The 13690-nt window shown below is 43.6% G+C and overlaps 4 protein-coding genes across 4 annotated transcripts; 1 reads left to right on the forward strand and 3 right to left on the reverse strand.

The window, feature by feature from the left end:
• Window positions 1-576: 576 nt before the first annotated feature.
• SS1G_07919 (hypothetical protein) lies at window positions 577-3648 on the reverse strand (the record flags this gene model as incomplete). The annotated part of the gene is made up of 3 exons (XM_001591243.1): window positions 577-874; window positions 931-1850; window positions 1900-3648. The coding sequence occupies 3 exons, from the start codon at window positions 3646-3648 to the stop codon at window positions 577-579; spliced, it is 2967 nt and encodes a 988-aa protein (XP_001591293.1).
• A 1740-nt stretch (window positions 3649-5388) lies between these two features.
• On the reverse strand, window positions 5389-7268 carry SS1G_07920 (conserved hypothetical protein; the record flags this gene model as incomplete). The annotated part of the gene is made up of 6 exons (XM_001591244.1): window positions 5389-5615; window positions 5671-6670; window positions 6718-6954; window positions 7010-7031; window positions 7082-7176; window positions 7227-7268. The coding sequence occupies 6 exons, from the start codon at window positions 7266-7268 to the stop codon at window positions 5389-5391; spliced, it is 1623 nt and encodes a 540-aa protein (XP_001591294.1).
• Window positions 7269-7533: 265 nt separating this feature from the next.
• On the forward strand, window positions 7534-9607 carry SS1G_07921 (hypothetical protein; the record flags this gene model as incomplete). Its single annotated transcript, XM_001591245.1, has 3 exons — window positions 7534-7711; window positions 8017-8537; window positions 8585-9607. The coding sequence occupies 3 exons, from the start codon at window positions 7534-7536 to the stop codon at window positions 9605-9607; spliced, it is 1722 nt and encodes a 573-aa protein (XP_001591295.1).
• Window positions 9608-10074: 467 nt separating this feature from the next.
• SS1G_07922 (predicted protein) lies at window positions 10075-12764 on the reverse strand (the record flags this gene model as incomplete). Its single annotated transcript, XM_001591246.1, has 6 exons — window positions 10075-10706; window positions 11042-11111; window positions 11498-11614; window positions 11876-11904; window positions 11940-12288; window positions 12465-12764. 6 exons carry the CDS (start codon window positions 12762-12764, stop codon window positions 10075-10077), a joined length of 1497 nt encoding a protein of 498 aa, XP_001591296.1.
• Between the last annotated feature and the right edge of the window lie 926 nt (window positions 12765-13690).

Genomic DNA, 13690 nt, shown 5'->3' on the forward strand with positions numbered 1-13690 from the left:
AGTTCCCTTAACAAGGCTAATAGACTAGCGATATTAAACACAAACTTCAAAATTGCTATTCCATTGAAAAGACTGTATCACATCTAGTGAACGATACCAACTTGGATAAAAAGAATATTGATTTTCTCTCTCTCTCTGTCTCTCCTACTCATCTAACAGGGCTATGCAACTCCTTCCACCTTTCCATACCCGTTCATTCCCCGATCCACATCCACATCCACATCCATATCCATCCCAAAGAAAAACACACCAAGACAATTTCCGAACGCCGCCAAGACTCAAATACACTTCCATGCATCATATTCATGAGTCTCCATGTATGTACTATCAATGCCTGCCTACCTGGCATACTTGTACGTATAGCGATGCTAAACATCCTCCACCTCCTACGGTTCAACCCCATCTTACAAAATACAAGTTGGTTTTCCATACCATTTCTCATCATGTCCTCACAATACCTAGGCAGAAACCCATAAACCAAGATGAAATGAAACCCATTGAAACTCCTTGCCCATTGATGCCGAACCATTCTCGTATGACCAAAAATCATGCTCTATCCTATGATCTTTCCTTTTCCTAAGCCGTAGGACGTTTAAACGGATGCGCTTCAGTATTCAAAACCCACTCATCCAGACTGATAGTCTCCGGAGTCGAAAAGAGAAGATAGAAATATTTGAGCGTCTCCGCCAGCCAGAAACTTTCCATCTCATCTATCCGATATGCTTCTTCAGCAGTAACATCGTAGATGGCCGAATTGCCAAACTCCGTAGATGTTGCATTGATGACAGCTTCGTACATTTTCCACCCTTTCTCTTGCCACGATTTGTCGCCAGTGATACGGTACATATACCAGACAGATTCAATGGCTTCCGGTCTGAACACTTATGTTAATATTTTATTGTTACAACAGCATGGAGGTGAGAGACTTACCTGAGAATGTACTTCCTGGTAAATATACTTGTAAATCCAGGTGGTAGTGATTCTTGCTTGATACGACTTTCGACGTATTCCTTGTGAGAAAGTGGGCGTAATGGATCTGGTAATGATTCGCTACCAAGTGGTTTTTGACCCTTTTCCAGTTGACGTCCTCCAGCCATACTTTCCAGTTCCGCCTTTGTTTTTGCCGACTTCTGCTCAAACATGGTTTGTTTTTCGGGACCATCCATAGTATCCGCATGACTTTGACGTTTTGTGAGTGATGCAGGTTCATCTTTCGGCTTGAAGGCACCTGCGTCATTGGATTTAATTTCCAAGGAGTCTTTCTTCAAGGAGTCAGTCTCCCTATGACCGGTATACCCTTGAGGACCCCCAACAGTCTTCGCTTTCGCCAAGGCATTCTGCTCACGGTCCGCATCCATGGGACTCATATTCATATCTTTCGCTTCGGCATCGAGCTTCTCCTTATTCTCAATATATTCCTTAAGATTGGCATCTCTGTAGTGAGCTGAAGGATCTAAGCGCTCATAGTAAAGAGTTTGGTTCCAGGAGCAATGCTCAACACTTTCGCATGCAATCACTTCTGACCCTTCAGGCATAATTCCTAATGGCGTTGCGCCATAAGCCCAGACGCAACCATCTGTAAGTTTCTTGGCAATCTCGAGGTCGCCTTCGATGCCGAAAATCTTTGCGCTCATTCCAACCATACCTCCAATGAAACATGTTAAATGTGTAACTTCTGGAATCAATAAATTCTCCTCCATATCGCCAGTACTCGTAACCTTTCCGGAAATAAGAATGTCATCATCTCCCGGAACCATAGGGCGAAAGAGCATATAGTCACGTATGGCAGGGATGGTCTTCATGTACATCTTTCGATAGACTTCTTCAAGACCACCCAGGAGCATGTATTGCTGTATATTTATTAGTTATGTAAAATATGTCCATGAAGTTCATACATACTTTTGGATAATACTCATATGTCGAGTCCTGTCCACCACCCATTGAGAACTTTTGCCTGCCACCCTGGGTATACGCCTCGAGACCTTGCTTAACGCAATCCCAGTCACCCGCTCCTCCGGTTCCTGGCAAATCTGGCAATTCTGGTGCGAACGAATGACCAAGACCATTGCCATTTCTATAAACTGGAGGATGATTTGGAGGATGATTTGCTGCTGGTGGAGGAGTCGTAGATACCGTGGTTGAGGCCGACAAGGCCGATTCTCCTAGATCTCTTTTCTTCGCGTTTCCGTCTCCCCATCCCTTAATATGGGCCTTTCCAGGCTCACCCGGTAAGACTTGCATTTCCAACATTTTATCTCCAGGACGAGGCTTTTTCCTAGATTTAGACCCCTTTATCTCAGTCTCAGGCGAAGGAGGCTTGTATCCTTCAGGAGCCTCGTCCAATAGTGCTGCTGTCTCTGGATCGCTGAGAGCGGTCTCCTTTGCTAATGCAGCTTCTTTCTTCTCGTTTTGTTTGATAAGAGTGGCTGTACGGTTGCAGCCGGATGCATCGACCTCTTCTGTGAAAACACCAGGGATGTAGGTTGAATTACGATCTTGCCATTCAGATAAGGCATTAGTGACTCGAGCTACAGCATCATAGTAACGTTGTTCCCCAGTTAATTGTGCAAGACGAGTAAATTCCATAGACAATGAGCCAAGCTCGGCCAGATTAGATCTGGAACTTGCACGATGAGGTTGGGATGCAAAAACTGGTTTCCATCGGTAGTGGAGTACCGGCATCCTGTTTGGTGTATCAAAAGCACCCATCAAAATCTCCGCCAATTCAGTAGCTTTGTCCAAGAGAACCTGAAACTTCCCATCGCTAACATCGAAGGCGGCCAAAAGACCACCTAGATATCTGATTGTGGTTTCAAATACTGGTATTTCCATTCTTGGGGTGGTGGTGAAATCGATCTTCTCGACGGCTTTAACAGCCTCCTCGAATTCTTCATAGAGACCCATAATCCATAAAGTATCCAAACCATCCACCAGGGTTGCTGCCCATCCACAAAATGGATCTCGAAATTTAGTCGATACCGGGGAAAGTTCGTCATGTCCCCATGCAAACTTCTTGTATCCCTTCCATGATTTCAAGAACTCCTCCTTCACTTTGTTCTGCCTCTTTTCTCGTGTTATTTTCGCGTCCGTTGTCTCGTCCTTGAAAACATATTGAATCTTAGGGATTGAAATTGGCACACCAGTTGGCAGTTTAATTATACTCTCCGTAGGTACGGGGAAATGTTCTGGTTGCTTGGACCAATGAATTGTGGTGGGAGCTGGTGAGAAAACAGGTAAATCCTGTCTTCCATCTGGCGCGACAGGGTGAAGGTCTTCAAATTCCTCGTCCTCGTAGACTCCCTTAGTCGGTGGCTTCCTGTTTGGAAGAACATACTTCGGCAGAGTTGTATCTACCGTTTGAGCCGCAATAACGTTCGACGTGGTTAATGTACTGCTGGTTGTAGTGGATTTAGTGTCTTCCTTCGCAGGCTTCAATGGCTCTTTTGGTTGCTCCTTTAGAGTTTCTGGTGCAATTGGATGTCCTCCATTTGGTGTGAATTTGTCCGCCGCAGATTTGGAATCAGGGATATCAACAGGGCTTTGTAAGGTGTAACTCTCCCAATCCCGTATATGTGTAAATCGAACCAGAATCGCTGTTATGAAGACAGCAAGAATAAGAAGTGCTCGGTATCTGCGAATCCGCAACATTGTGCGAATTGCTGTGTCGTGGTCTCTCGACCAGCACTTTTGAGCAATTGGAAAAAGAGTGGTTGTACTTGGGGGAGGTTGTGTCGTGTGTTTAGCAGCAAGGAATAAATGTTGATAGGTTCTGAACCAATAGTAGCCTCATCCCCAATTAAAGTTATCAATACAGGTAAGGGTTTACACTACCCATACGGATTTCTTAAAGAATGTTGGTGACAAAGTACTTTTCGCAGAATTTGCAAATGGGAAAAGTCTCTTCGATTCGAGTTCTATTTTGACTTTGCGTGAATGTACGAATTCTACTTGTACCTGTACTCTTTGGTCTTTGCTCCCTCAGATCGCTTGTAGCACTTCATAGCTCTTGGCGTATGTATGGTTCTTTTAAAGTTCTATGGGTTCATAAAGATCAAGTGGAGGACATGGATGATACGAATTGCTTTTGATAAGGTTAGCTAATAACTTGAACTGTCACAAATTGGGAAAAAGGGACATCTTGGTATTATAATTTGTGGGGATTTGGGTGTATCAGCTGCAATTTTAGGGGGGCCGCCGTGATTCCTATGAAGCTCTGAACGTTTTCCTGTGAAGGGAGTGGATGGATAATGAAGCTATTATTAACCTTCCCGACGGTCGCCCGAAAATGAATTTAAATATAAATCCCACGGACGGATAGAAGAATGAGAGTAAAGATGTAAGGTGTCGAGTGACATGCACCTCCACTCATCCACTCCTCCCTTCCGTTTAACCCGAATACGTCTATACGAGGGGTATCAAACTCACTGCCGAATAAACAGAGTCTAAACATCGGATTAGTCTCCAGTATGCACCCCTTTAATATCTTTATTAAGTGGTTCCTATAGCCCACTACTAGGTAACTCCGACATCCAATGATTACAAATCTTTCTATTTAGCTGGTTTACCCCAAAAAGAACGACTTTTTTTTTATACATCTTATTAAGGTTAAAGATATTACCGGTAAGTTTAGTCTACCCTAACCTCACGAGTAGGTACTGTACCATTACCCCATCTTCCCAACATATCCCCAACACCAGCAACATGGGTTATATCTATCTAATCGGCTAAATAATGTTGACCCAGCCGTATGCAAACATGGATATTGATCATCTTGGAAGGTGGGAAGGTCGGCAGACGGCCACCTATGCCGCAACCCCAACTCTTGGCACGGTTCAAATGAGTCCTTCACAACCGAGCAGGCAAAATTGTGATGAATTCGAAAATCTGTTAAATTGAGAGATCTGACGGGTCCGGATAGGGTCCGTACGGAACTTTGTAACCCTGGAAAGTAAATTAGAATAACCCTAAACTAGTTCTAGATTGTATATATATACAGGAAAATGGTTTTATATTAGATGTTAGATATTTGAATTCAATTAGAATTTTATTATAAAAATTCATTTTATTTTATAAAAAAAAATAAAACAATTTAAATTACCAACTTCATAATCACTTTTTCAATTTTTCAAATCCCATTACAAAAATAATACAGAGTTCATATACATTATTTTCATCAAAGTCATTCAATCCTTCACTATCTGAATATAAAGACTGGTGGAATCCGAAGGTGTAAGACATGTTACATAAGCTCTCTAGATATGGCAGTGTTGTACAGAGTTACATCCTAAAAGGATGAGAGGCACGCCTATGAAAATATCATGTATGTATTTTGCCCACCTTCCTAATAAAGTCGTTACAAATAATCATTATGCTTCTTTATTCATGACTTTATCCATCCATATCACCCGGTCCTTTTTGTCTACCCATTTGACGTGCCTTGAGCAATTCATCACAGAGTAAAAGATTGGAAGCAATACCGGAACTCGATGCAACACAATTCCTTAGTACACGGAAAGAATCATATACACCCTCTAAGACTGGATCCATAGGTTCACCAGTCTTAAGATCAAGGCCAACAATATTGCCTTCTACTTGCTCATCCTGTAACCTAGCAACTGTGATACGTATTAGCAGGATGAATATTAGGATCGGGTGGGAAGGTGGCCTTACGCGAATCTTGAATATCATGACCGGCATTTGCTGCCAAAGTTTTGGGAATGACGAGGAGAGCATCAGCGAAAGCTTGGACACCCCACTTCGCCTTACCCTTAACAGTCTTGCGGAAAGATTCGCTGTTCAAATGTGCTGCGCAAGCAACCTGGAAAGCACCGCCTCCAGGTACAACACTCTTGTCTACAATCATGTTGTAAACACTTCGAAGTCCGTCGCGGACGGCATCAGTGATCTGAGTAATGGTGTGTTGATTTGGTCCCTTGATGAGAAGAGTTACGGATTTCGGCTCCTTTACATCCTCGACGAAGGTGTATTTCTCCTCTCCCAATTGATGCTCATAGACATTTCCGGCCCAACCAAGGATCTCAGGGGTTAAGTCATCCACACTGTTCTGTGCCGTACCACCACAAATTAATTGTAATCTTTCCATGTTTCTTCGCTTAGCTCTTCTCAGAGCAAAAATTCCATTCTTGACCAAAACATCAAGCGATAATGGATCGATGCCCTTCTGGTTGATGATCACGAATCCTTTCTTAGGATCGTTTCCACACACTTCCTTCTTCAACTCAACGATTTTTCGCAATTTTTCGTCAACAAAGCGGCGTTCGCTCTCCACGAGCTTATCTCTTTGTTCCGCACTCGAATAATAGAACCCAGAGTTAATTTCAGATTTCTCGTACTCCAAACTGACGTTCAAGCTGAGAATAAATGCGTTCTCGACCTTTTTTGGCATATCTGGATGTCTGGCACCATGATCTAAAGCAAGACCTCGAATCAACTGGGTTTCGGAGGCAGTTCTGTGTTGCATCTTCATAATTTCGACCATGTGGAGATCAGGTTTTGCTGGGGCTTGGTAGATGGCTAGAACGGCATCGACGATATCAGGTGTGAGCTTTTCTGCCAAAGTGTGATTGAGTTTTGTAGAAAGGGAGGTTCGTGCAACGCAAAGTAAAAGTTCACGGTCGACTTCTTTTTCGATTTTGAAGGTATCCAAGAACTACACAGTGTCAGCATTACCCCGCCTACTTTTGATATCCTACCCACCTTCAAAGCTTCCATCTTCGCGATTTCATAACCATCTGTGATAATTCGGGGATGTAAACCTTCTGAAATATATCTATCGGCCTGTTTCAAGAGCTCTCCTACGAGGAGAACAACTGAGGTTGTGCCATCACCACAAATATCATCTTGTGCGGTTGCTGCTCGTGCAATCATAACTGCTGTAGGATTTTGTATTTGCATTTCACGTAACAGAACATTTCCATCTTTTGTAAGTTTTATCTGCGGACCGATAATCAGAGAGATATTTTTTGCTGCAATAAGAAGGATTTCATACTCCACCAGCACCGTCGACCAACCTTTGGAAACGTTAGTATGTTTTTGGCTCGTAGGCGGGATTGAAACTAACATTTTGATGGTTCCCATGGGACCCAGGTTTGATTTTAAGACATCTTGTAAACCTTCACCTGCGCTGATATTGACTTTCAGAGCTTCCCCTCTTCTCTGCTTCGGATCAGTAGCTGCACCTCAAATTTGGACAAGGAAATCCATACTCTAGACTCCGCCTTTGGGTTCAAAAGTTGTGCGGCAGACATTCTGACCGAACACAGTAACTTCAGATGTAATTAAAATGAAGTTATAAAATGGTATGGTGACGAGATGCTGTGTACTTTGTCCCTAATGTCGCAAGCTTTTTTTTCTATGGGCGACGTGAATTACCACGCGAGGTTTAAACTAGTCTCGATTTGGTGCTAAGGCGAGGCTACGAATTTAAGATGTCAGGCGTTATGTACGTGGACCACGAACCTCCGCATGATAATTTCATAATTCATCAACCTATTTCGTGAAATATATTTAAAAATGTATCGAGGCTGGAACCTTGTGTTGACGATTATTGTCACTTTTCTCTCTGGAGAATGTCTTGGATTTTGGTCATGGCCATTTAAATTTCAAGCCGCTGTTGCAGAACAAGAGCCTATCATAGAATCAACGACATTCGAGTATGCTGATAGTCATGCAAAACGTATTGCAATCATTGGTATGTATCAATACTACTTTCTATTCTCTCATCATCAGTGATTCTCTTATGATATCCCTCGATAATCCTCTTTCAACGGGGGAAGTAGAACGCTGTTGGAATATCCGTCTCTCGGAATGCACCCAAACATTAGGCCTTTTCCTATACCCAAGATGCTAGCTATTCTATCTATTTTCTTCGACTTTCTTAATATTTTCATCACCGAATCCGGTCATACGTTGCTCATGAAAGCTTTTGACGATATATATCTCCATTTGACAGCAGAAGAGAAATTAAATCCCAACTCTTTGCTAACATAATATCAGGTGCTGGAGCTGGTGGATCTTCCTCGGCATATCATTTACAAAAGTATGCTGCTGAATCAGACCTTGCAATCAACGTTACTGTTTTCGAACGATCCTCATATATCGGGGGTCGTTCAACAACGGTGAATGCATATGGTAATTCATTGGAGCCAGTAGAATTAGGAGCTAGCATCTTCGTTGAGGTAAACGCAATTTTAAAAAATGCAAGCCGAGAGTTCGACTTGAGTCCAAAATCATCCACTACCGAGGAAGACGAAGTTCTTGCTATTTGGGATGGAGCAAAATTTGTTTATACTCAGAAGGATAGCGATTGGAAGTATTGGGATATTGCAAAGCTCTTGTGGAAATACGGACTTGCCCCCATCAAGACTCAAAGCTTGATGAAATCTATAGTTGGAAAGTTCTTGCAACTTTATGAGGCACCATATTTCCCATTTAGATCTCTCACGGAAAGAGTAGAGGAATTAGGACTAAAAACCGTTGCATCTGTAACGGGCGAACAGTTCCTAGCTGATAACGGCGTAAGTCTTTCTTTGCCCTCTCTCATCGTAATACTAATAACATGCAGATTGGAGGCACTTTCCCGACAGAGTTAATCCAAGCATCGACTCGGGTTAACTATGGCCAAAATCTAAACGTCATCCACGGCGTAGAGACCATGGTTTGTATGGCAATCGAAGGTGCAATGCAAATTCAAGGCGGTAACTGGCAGATCTTCGACAACATGATCAAATCTACAAATGCTACCGTTCGTCTAAACCATACCGTTACCGAAATCTCCCATGTCCAAGACCAAGATAAATACCATGTCAAGACAGTCACTACCGACGCTATTGGTGTCTCCCATACCAACGAAGAACCATTTGACACCATCATCATCGCGGCTCCTCTCCAATACACCAACATCAAAATGTCCTCTGACCTCCTTCAACACACCCCCGACGAGATTCCCTATGTAACTCTGCACGTGACACTCTTCACCTCTCCCTACGGACTCAACCCCACCTACTTCAATCTAGGCCCCAACTCTGAAGTACCTACCACAATCCTCACAACTCTGCCCAAGGACACTTCCGCCCCCACGGACCCCAAAGATTTCGCCGGTCCCGCCGGTTTCTTCTCCATCTCCACTCTCCGCAAAGTCATTAACCCCACCACCCTCGAATACGAATACCTCTATAAAATCTTCTCTCCTCAACCACTCTCCTCCGAATTCCTCTCCTCTATCCTCAACAGCGCCGTTCCTGTCCCAGAAGACCTTAACACCATTTTCCCTTCAGCAAATAACACAATAACATGGTACCATCCCCACGTCTGGAACTCTTACCCCTACGAATACCCTCGCGTAACATTCGAAGAGATTCAACTCGCACCAGGTATCTACTACACTAGTGGTATCGAATCCTTCATCAGTACCATGGAAACCAGTGCATTGATGGGTAAGAATGTCGCGAGATTAGTAGTCGACGATTTCTTGAAAAGTACGGAGTCAGAGCCGGAGCCAGTAGTTGAGAAAGTCGAAGCCGAAAATGTAGTTGTTGAGGCAGAGATTGGTGTTGGTGGTGATATACCTGTGGTTGATGAATTGTGATTTTTGTCCTTTCTGGACATGCATAGCGTTTGTTCTTTCCCATTCATTTTGTCATTCCCATGGGAGGGATTACTTTTGTACTACTCAGATCAACATTAGCGAAGCGCAGCGGTATTTGACAACATTTGATATGATACTATCTAACATTACAATGAGATATAAAGTTCCATATTCTTCTAGCGAAGCATCAATCAGACCCATGCGTTCAATTCTGTGTCACAAAAACAAACAGAAAACTCTTTTCAACTCATATCTATCCACGTAAAACTCCATACCTTACAACAATACCAATCTCTACATTTTACTTCCTCTACATAAAAGGGTTCGCCAACGAAGGGGGAGAAAAGACCACCTTAATCTCACAACCTTAGCATACCAAACCCCAAAATCATCCCCATCCCCATCCCACTAATTCATCACATGATCCTACCCCACCTAACCTAACCTCATTCATCCACCAATCAAATCTACGTTTCATCATAAAAATCAGAATTCCCCAACCAAGGCGCACTCCTCTCCCCACCATCATTCCGCTCATCCCGCTTATCACCAACACCACCATCACCACCACCATCACCAACATCACCTCGCGTACTACTCACACGCAAACTATACAACTCCCCATCCGCACCACGATAATACTTGCGCGATTCCACCTTCGCAGATGGAGATGGAGGAGATGTAGGAGAATATCTGCGTTGTTTTTTCCGCGGCGCTTGTGTGCCCGAAAGTGTATGTGGTGCTTGTGATTCTCCTTGTCCTTGTCCTTGTGATGTTGAGCTTGTTTGTGTTTTCCTTTGTGTTCCAGCAAGAGGTTGAATTTGTTCCGATGGTCGTCCAAATCGAGCCACTTGGCTAGAATTGGGACTGAACCGAGGAGAGGGCTGTTTTCTTTGTTGAGAGGCGCTACGCATTCTTTTTATGCCTTGGAGGGGTTTAGGCATGCTGTGTTTTCCTTTGGATGGGGAACTGGTCTTGCTGCTGGAAAATCCGGTGCGTTTGTTTGTTGATGGGGTTTTTACCTCTGTAGTCGTTGTATCTTCATCCGTCGCTTGCTGTTTCATTTTCGTTTCTTCCCTTTCCTCGCCCGATTCGGGTTCTGATTCTTCAGCCAAATCGGGTATTTCGTTTGGATATCTCACCGGCTTTCCATCTTTGCCTACGGCTCTCCCATCCGGAAGTACGATTGCATTTTTGCCTCTCCTAGCTCAAATGGCATTTCCCTATAGCCCATTCGAACAGCCTTCCGAGTCGGAAACAATAGTTCCACATCATCGAAATCATCGTAATCTTCTCTATAAGTCCACCCGGGTGGATTTTTCAAAGGGAGTGCCCGGGGAACTCCCCACCACTGCCATCTTTTCGCTCGCATCCCTGGATGTCGATTCCTGACCCTCTCCTGCGCCGGTTCAGGATATTTCCCCTCCCACCCACCATTGTCCCCATGAATCCCCTCTAGAAATAAATCCGACTCGTCGCCAAAATTCCAATGTTCCAACACTTCCTGCACCATGGTTAATAATTCTTCCAAGTTCCATCGCTCGCGGGGATCAAATGCTAGAGCTCGCAGGAGCATCCCCCTCAACTTGCGACTGTAGATCTCGCGGTCGCGGAGCAGAAGTTGGTGACCCATTGCCTGGAATGCACGGCTAGGATCGGGATCTACTCCCGTCGTGAAACATACATTCGGGAGCACGGTTGCCATAGAATTTATTGCTTGGTAGACAATGTGTGCTATGTTCCACAGGTCGGTTTGAGTGCCTATTTCGCGGTGGGGGTGATTATTATAAAATTGTTCCTAGAAGTTGGTTCAGCGATAGTGGTCAAGATTGGGGATGATTGAACTGAGTTTAAGATGGGTTGTGAAATAATCAAGGGGGTTTTTCTTACTGGTGCATGGAATGTATTGCGGCCTCGGGTTACTCTGATCCACTCTTGCTTTTTGGCAATATTCTTTTCTAACTCGTCGCTGTCGGGAATTTCAAGTGCGAATCCGAAATCGGCAAGCTAAGGTTCAACATGAGTTAGCGCTGATTGCGTCCGTACATCTAACATTCATAATAGCAATGAAAATAGGTACAGCCACGCACTTTATGAGCCCTGATACGTCCATGGCCTGGTTTAGGGTTGTCGCCGATCCTGTAAAGAGGGAAGATTCAGTATTCAATTTTACAATCAGAAGAGATCCATCGATTTATAAGAATCTCTTCTCTATGTCCAACGGGTCGTGCCTCCAAAACCGGAACTTATACAAAAGTTCCAACTTACAGGACTACTTAACATCAGCATTTCGTTACCTACGAGCAAGCTCAAATCCTAGGAATCAACATACCATTATCCCCCTTAAGATCCAAATGCACAATCGGATTATGAAACATCGAACCCTCCCGCACCAACTCATCATCCCACTCCTCAGTCCCATGCTTCAAAACCATCAAACCCCTCAACAAACATTCCCACAATCTAAACACATATTCTTCCGAAGGTTGATTCTCATCACAGTTAAGTACCATCCAATCGTGTAAATCCCCCTGAGATGCACATTCGATATATATTCTTCCAATATCATGCAGATGCGGTTGTCGGAGTTGCGTCTCGATGTATCGCTCAAGACCGTATTCGGTTCTGTGCGTTCGGGGATTGTAATTCACTATGTAGTCGTCCATAGTTGGACTTGTTCCCTATGTGTATATAACTGTATTAGTAGAATATACTTTCAGAAACCTCTCAATTGCAAACTGCCCTTTTGAGCAGAACAGTAATAAGAAGTACTTTCAGAAATATCTCAATAGCAAACAGCCCTTTAATTATGAGCAGAACAGTAACATTACAAGAAAAAACCAAAAGCTCAGCTCACCGTACCCATCGTCCGATGATAAGCCCTATAAATCTTAATAACATGTTCACTCCCAAACTTCATAAGTTTCTGCGACATCCTACTTTCCTGTTTCAAATTCCATCCTTTCCCCCCTTCCTGCTTAACTACGATTTTCTGCGGCGATACATCCGGATTATCTCCTCGGTATTCAAATAGTGTAGCGATACCGTATACACCACCACCTAGGTGTTTAGTGCCTACCCAATCCTTACCAATGTGGACTGGTGCCCAGCCTTTGGATGCCTCGAGGTATCTTTTCTTGGGATCTATGTCTGCCATCTTTTATTGGGAGATTACTAATTTATGTGTATATTTGGAAATGGTACGGTAGGAGAGTTATAGAATCGTCGGTGCAAGACTTCTTGCTTGGGCTTGAAATTCTTCATACTTTGGTTGGGTATGGAGAGGTTCGTTAAACGAATGCTTTGTTCATGGCATGTCCTTTGGGCGGACAAAGAGCGGCATTCATGTCCGGTAGATGCGTTGGGCATTTTTTGATCATTGCGACAAAGAACATTGTGCACTTAAAGTAAATTGCAATGGAAGAAGAGACTCTTTGCAGATTGTAGATAATTCTGACTTTTTAGCTATATAATGAGTATCACAACGGTACTCTAGCCTACCCTCCATCTAAGAGTAGTATTCTGTTGTATGTAAAATGCAAGCCTGATTTCTGCCTCACGGCCATTGATCCGAACCCATCCCACTCTAGACCTGGCCCGGGCTGGCATGGCACCAGCAAAATATGAGCAAAGAAGATAGTAAAAACTCCAACCTCCAGCAGCAGAGCAGCAGATGTCCAACTCTAATAATAAAAAGGGTAATATCCAGATGTTCCCTACTGTAATCACAATCATAAAATCCATAAACAAGAAAAAAAAATGTGTCGCTGAAAAGCATCGCAACAGTGTGCAAATACTCGAGTAATGCGTCCACTTAATAAAAGAATCGAACCACGCCTTCACCCACGATCGTTACAAATTATGATCTTACGCTTCCATCCCAATTCAACTCTCTCACACTAACCTTCGTCCCTTCCCTCTCACTATTTTTCCCCCTTACACTTCCTCGCCTCCAATCCATCAAACTCGATCTCTTTGATCTTGCTGACGCCATTGTCTTTCCAGTCGTATCTTTGATAAGCTTGTTTTCCTTCATCGAGGATGAATTACTTCCACTGTCTCCATCGCCTGCTGTGCAATGTG

This window comes from Sclerotinia sclerotiorum, genomic scaffold (assembly GCF_000146945.2).
Source record: "Sclerotinia sclerotiorum 1980 UF-70 scaffold_10 genomic scaffold, whole genome shotgun sequence".
NCBI classification, from domain to species: domain Eukaryota; kingdom Fungi; phylum Ascomycota; class Leotiomycetes; order Helotiales; family Sclerotiniaceae; genus Sclerotinia; species Sclerotinia sclerotiorum.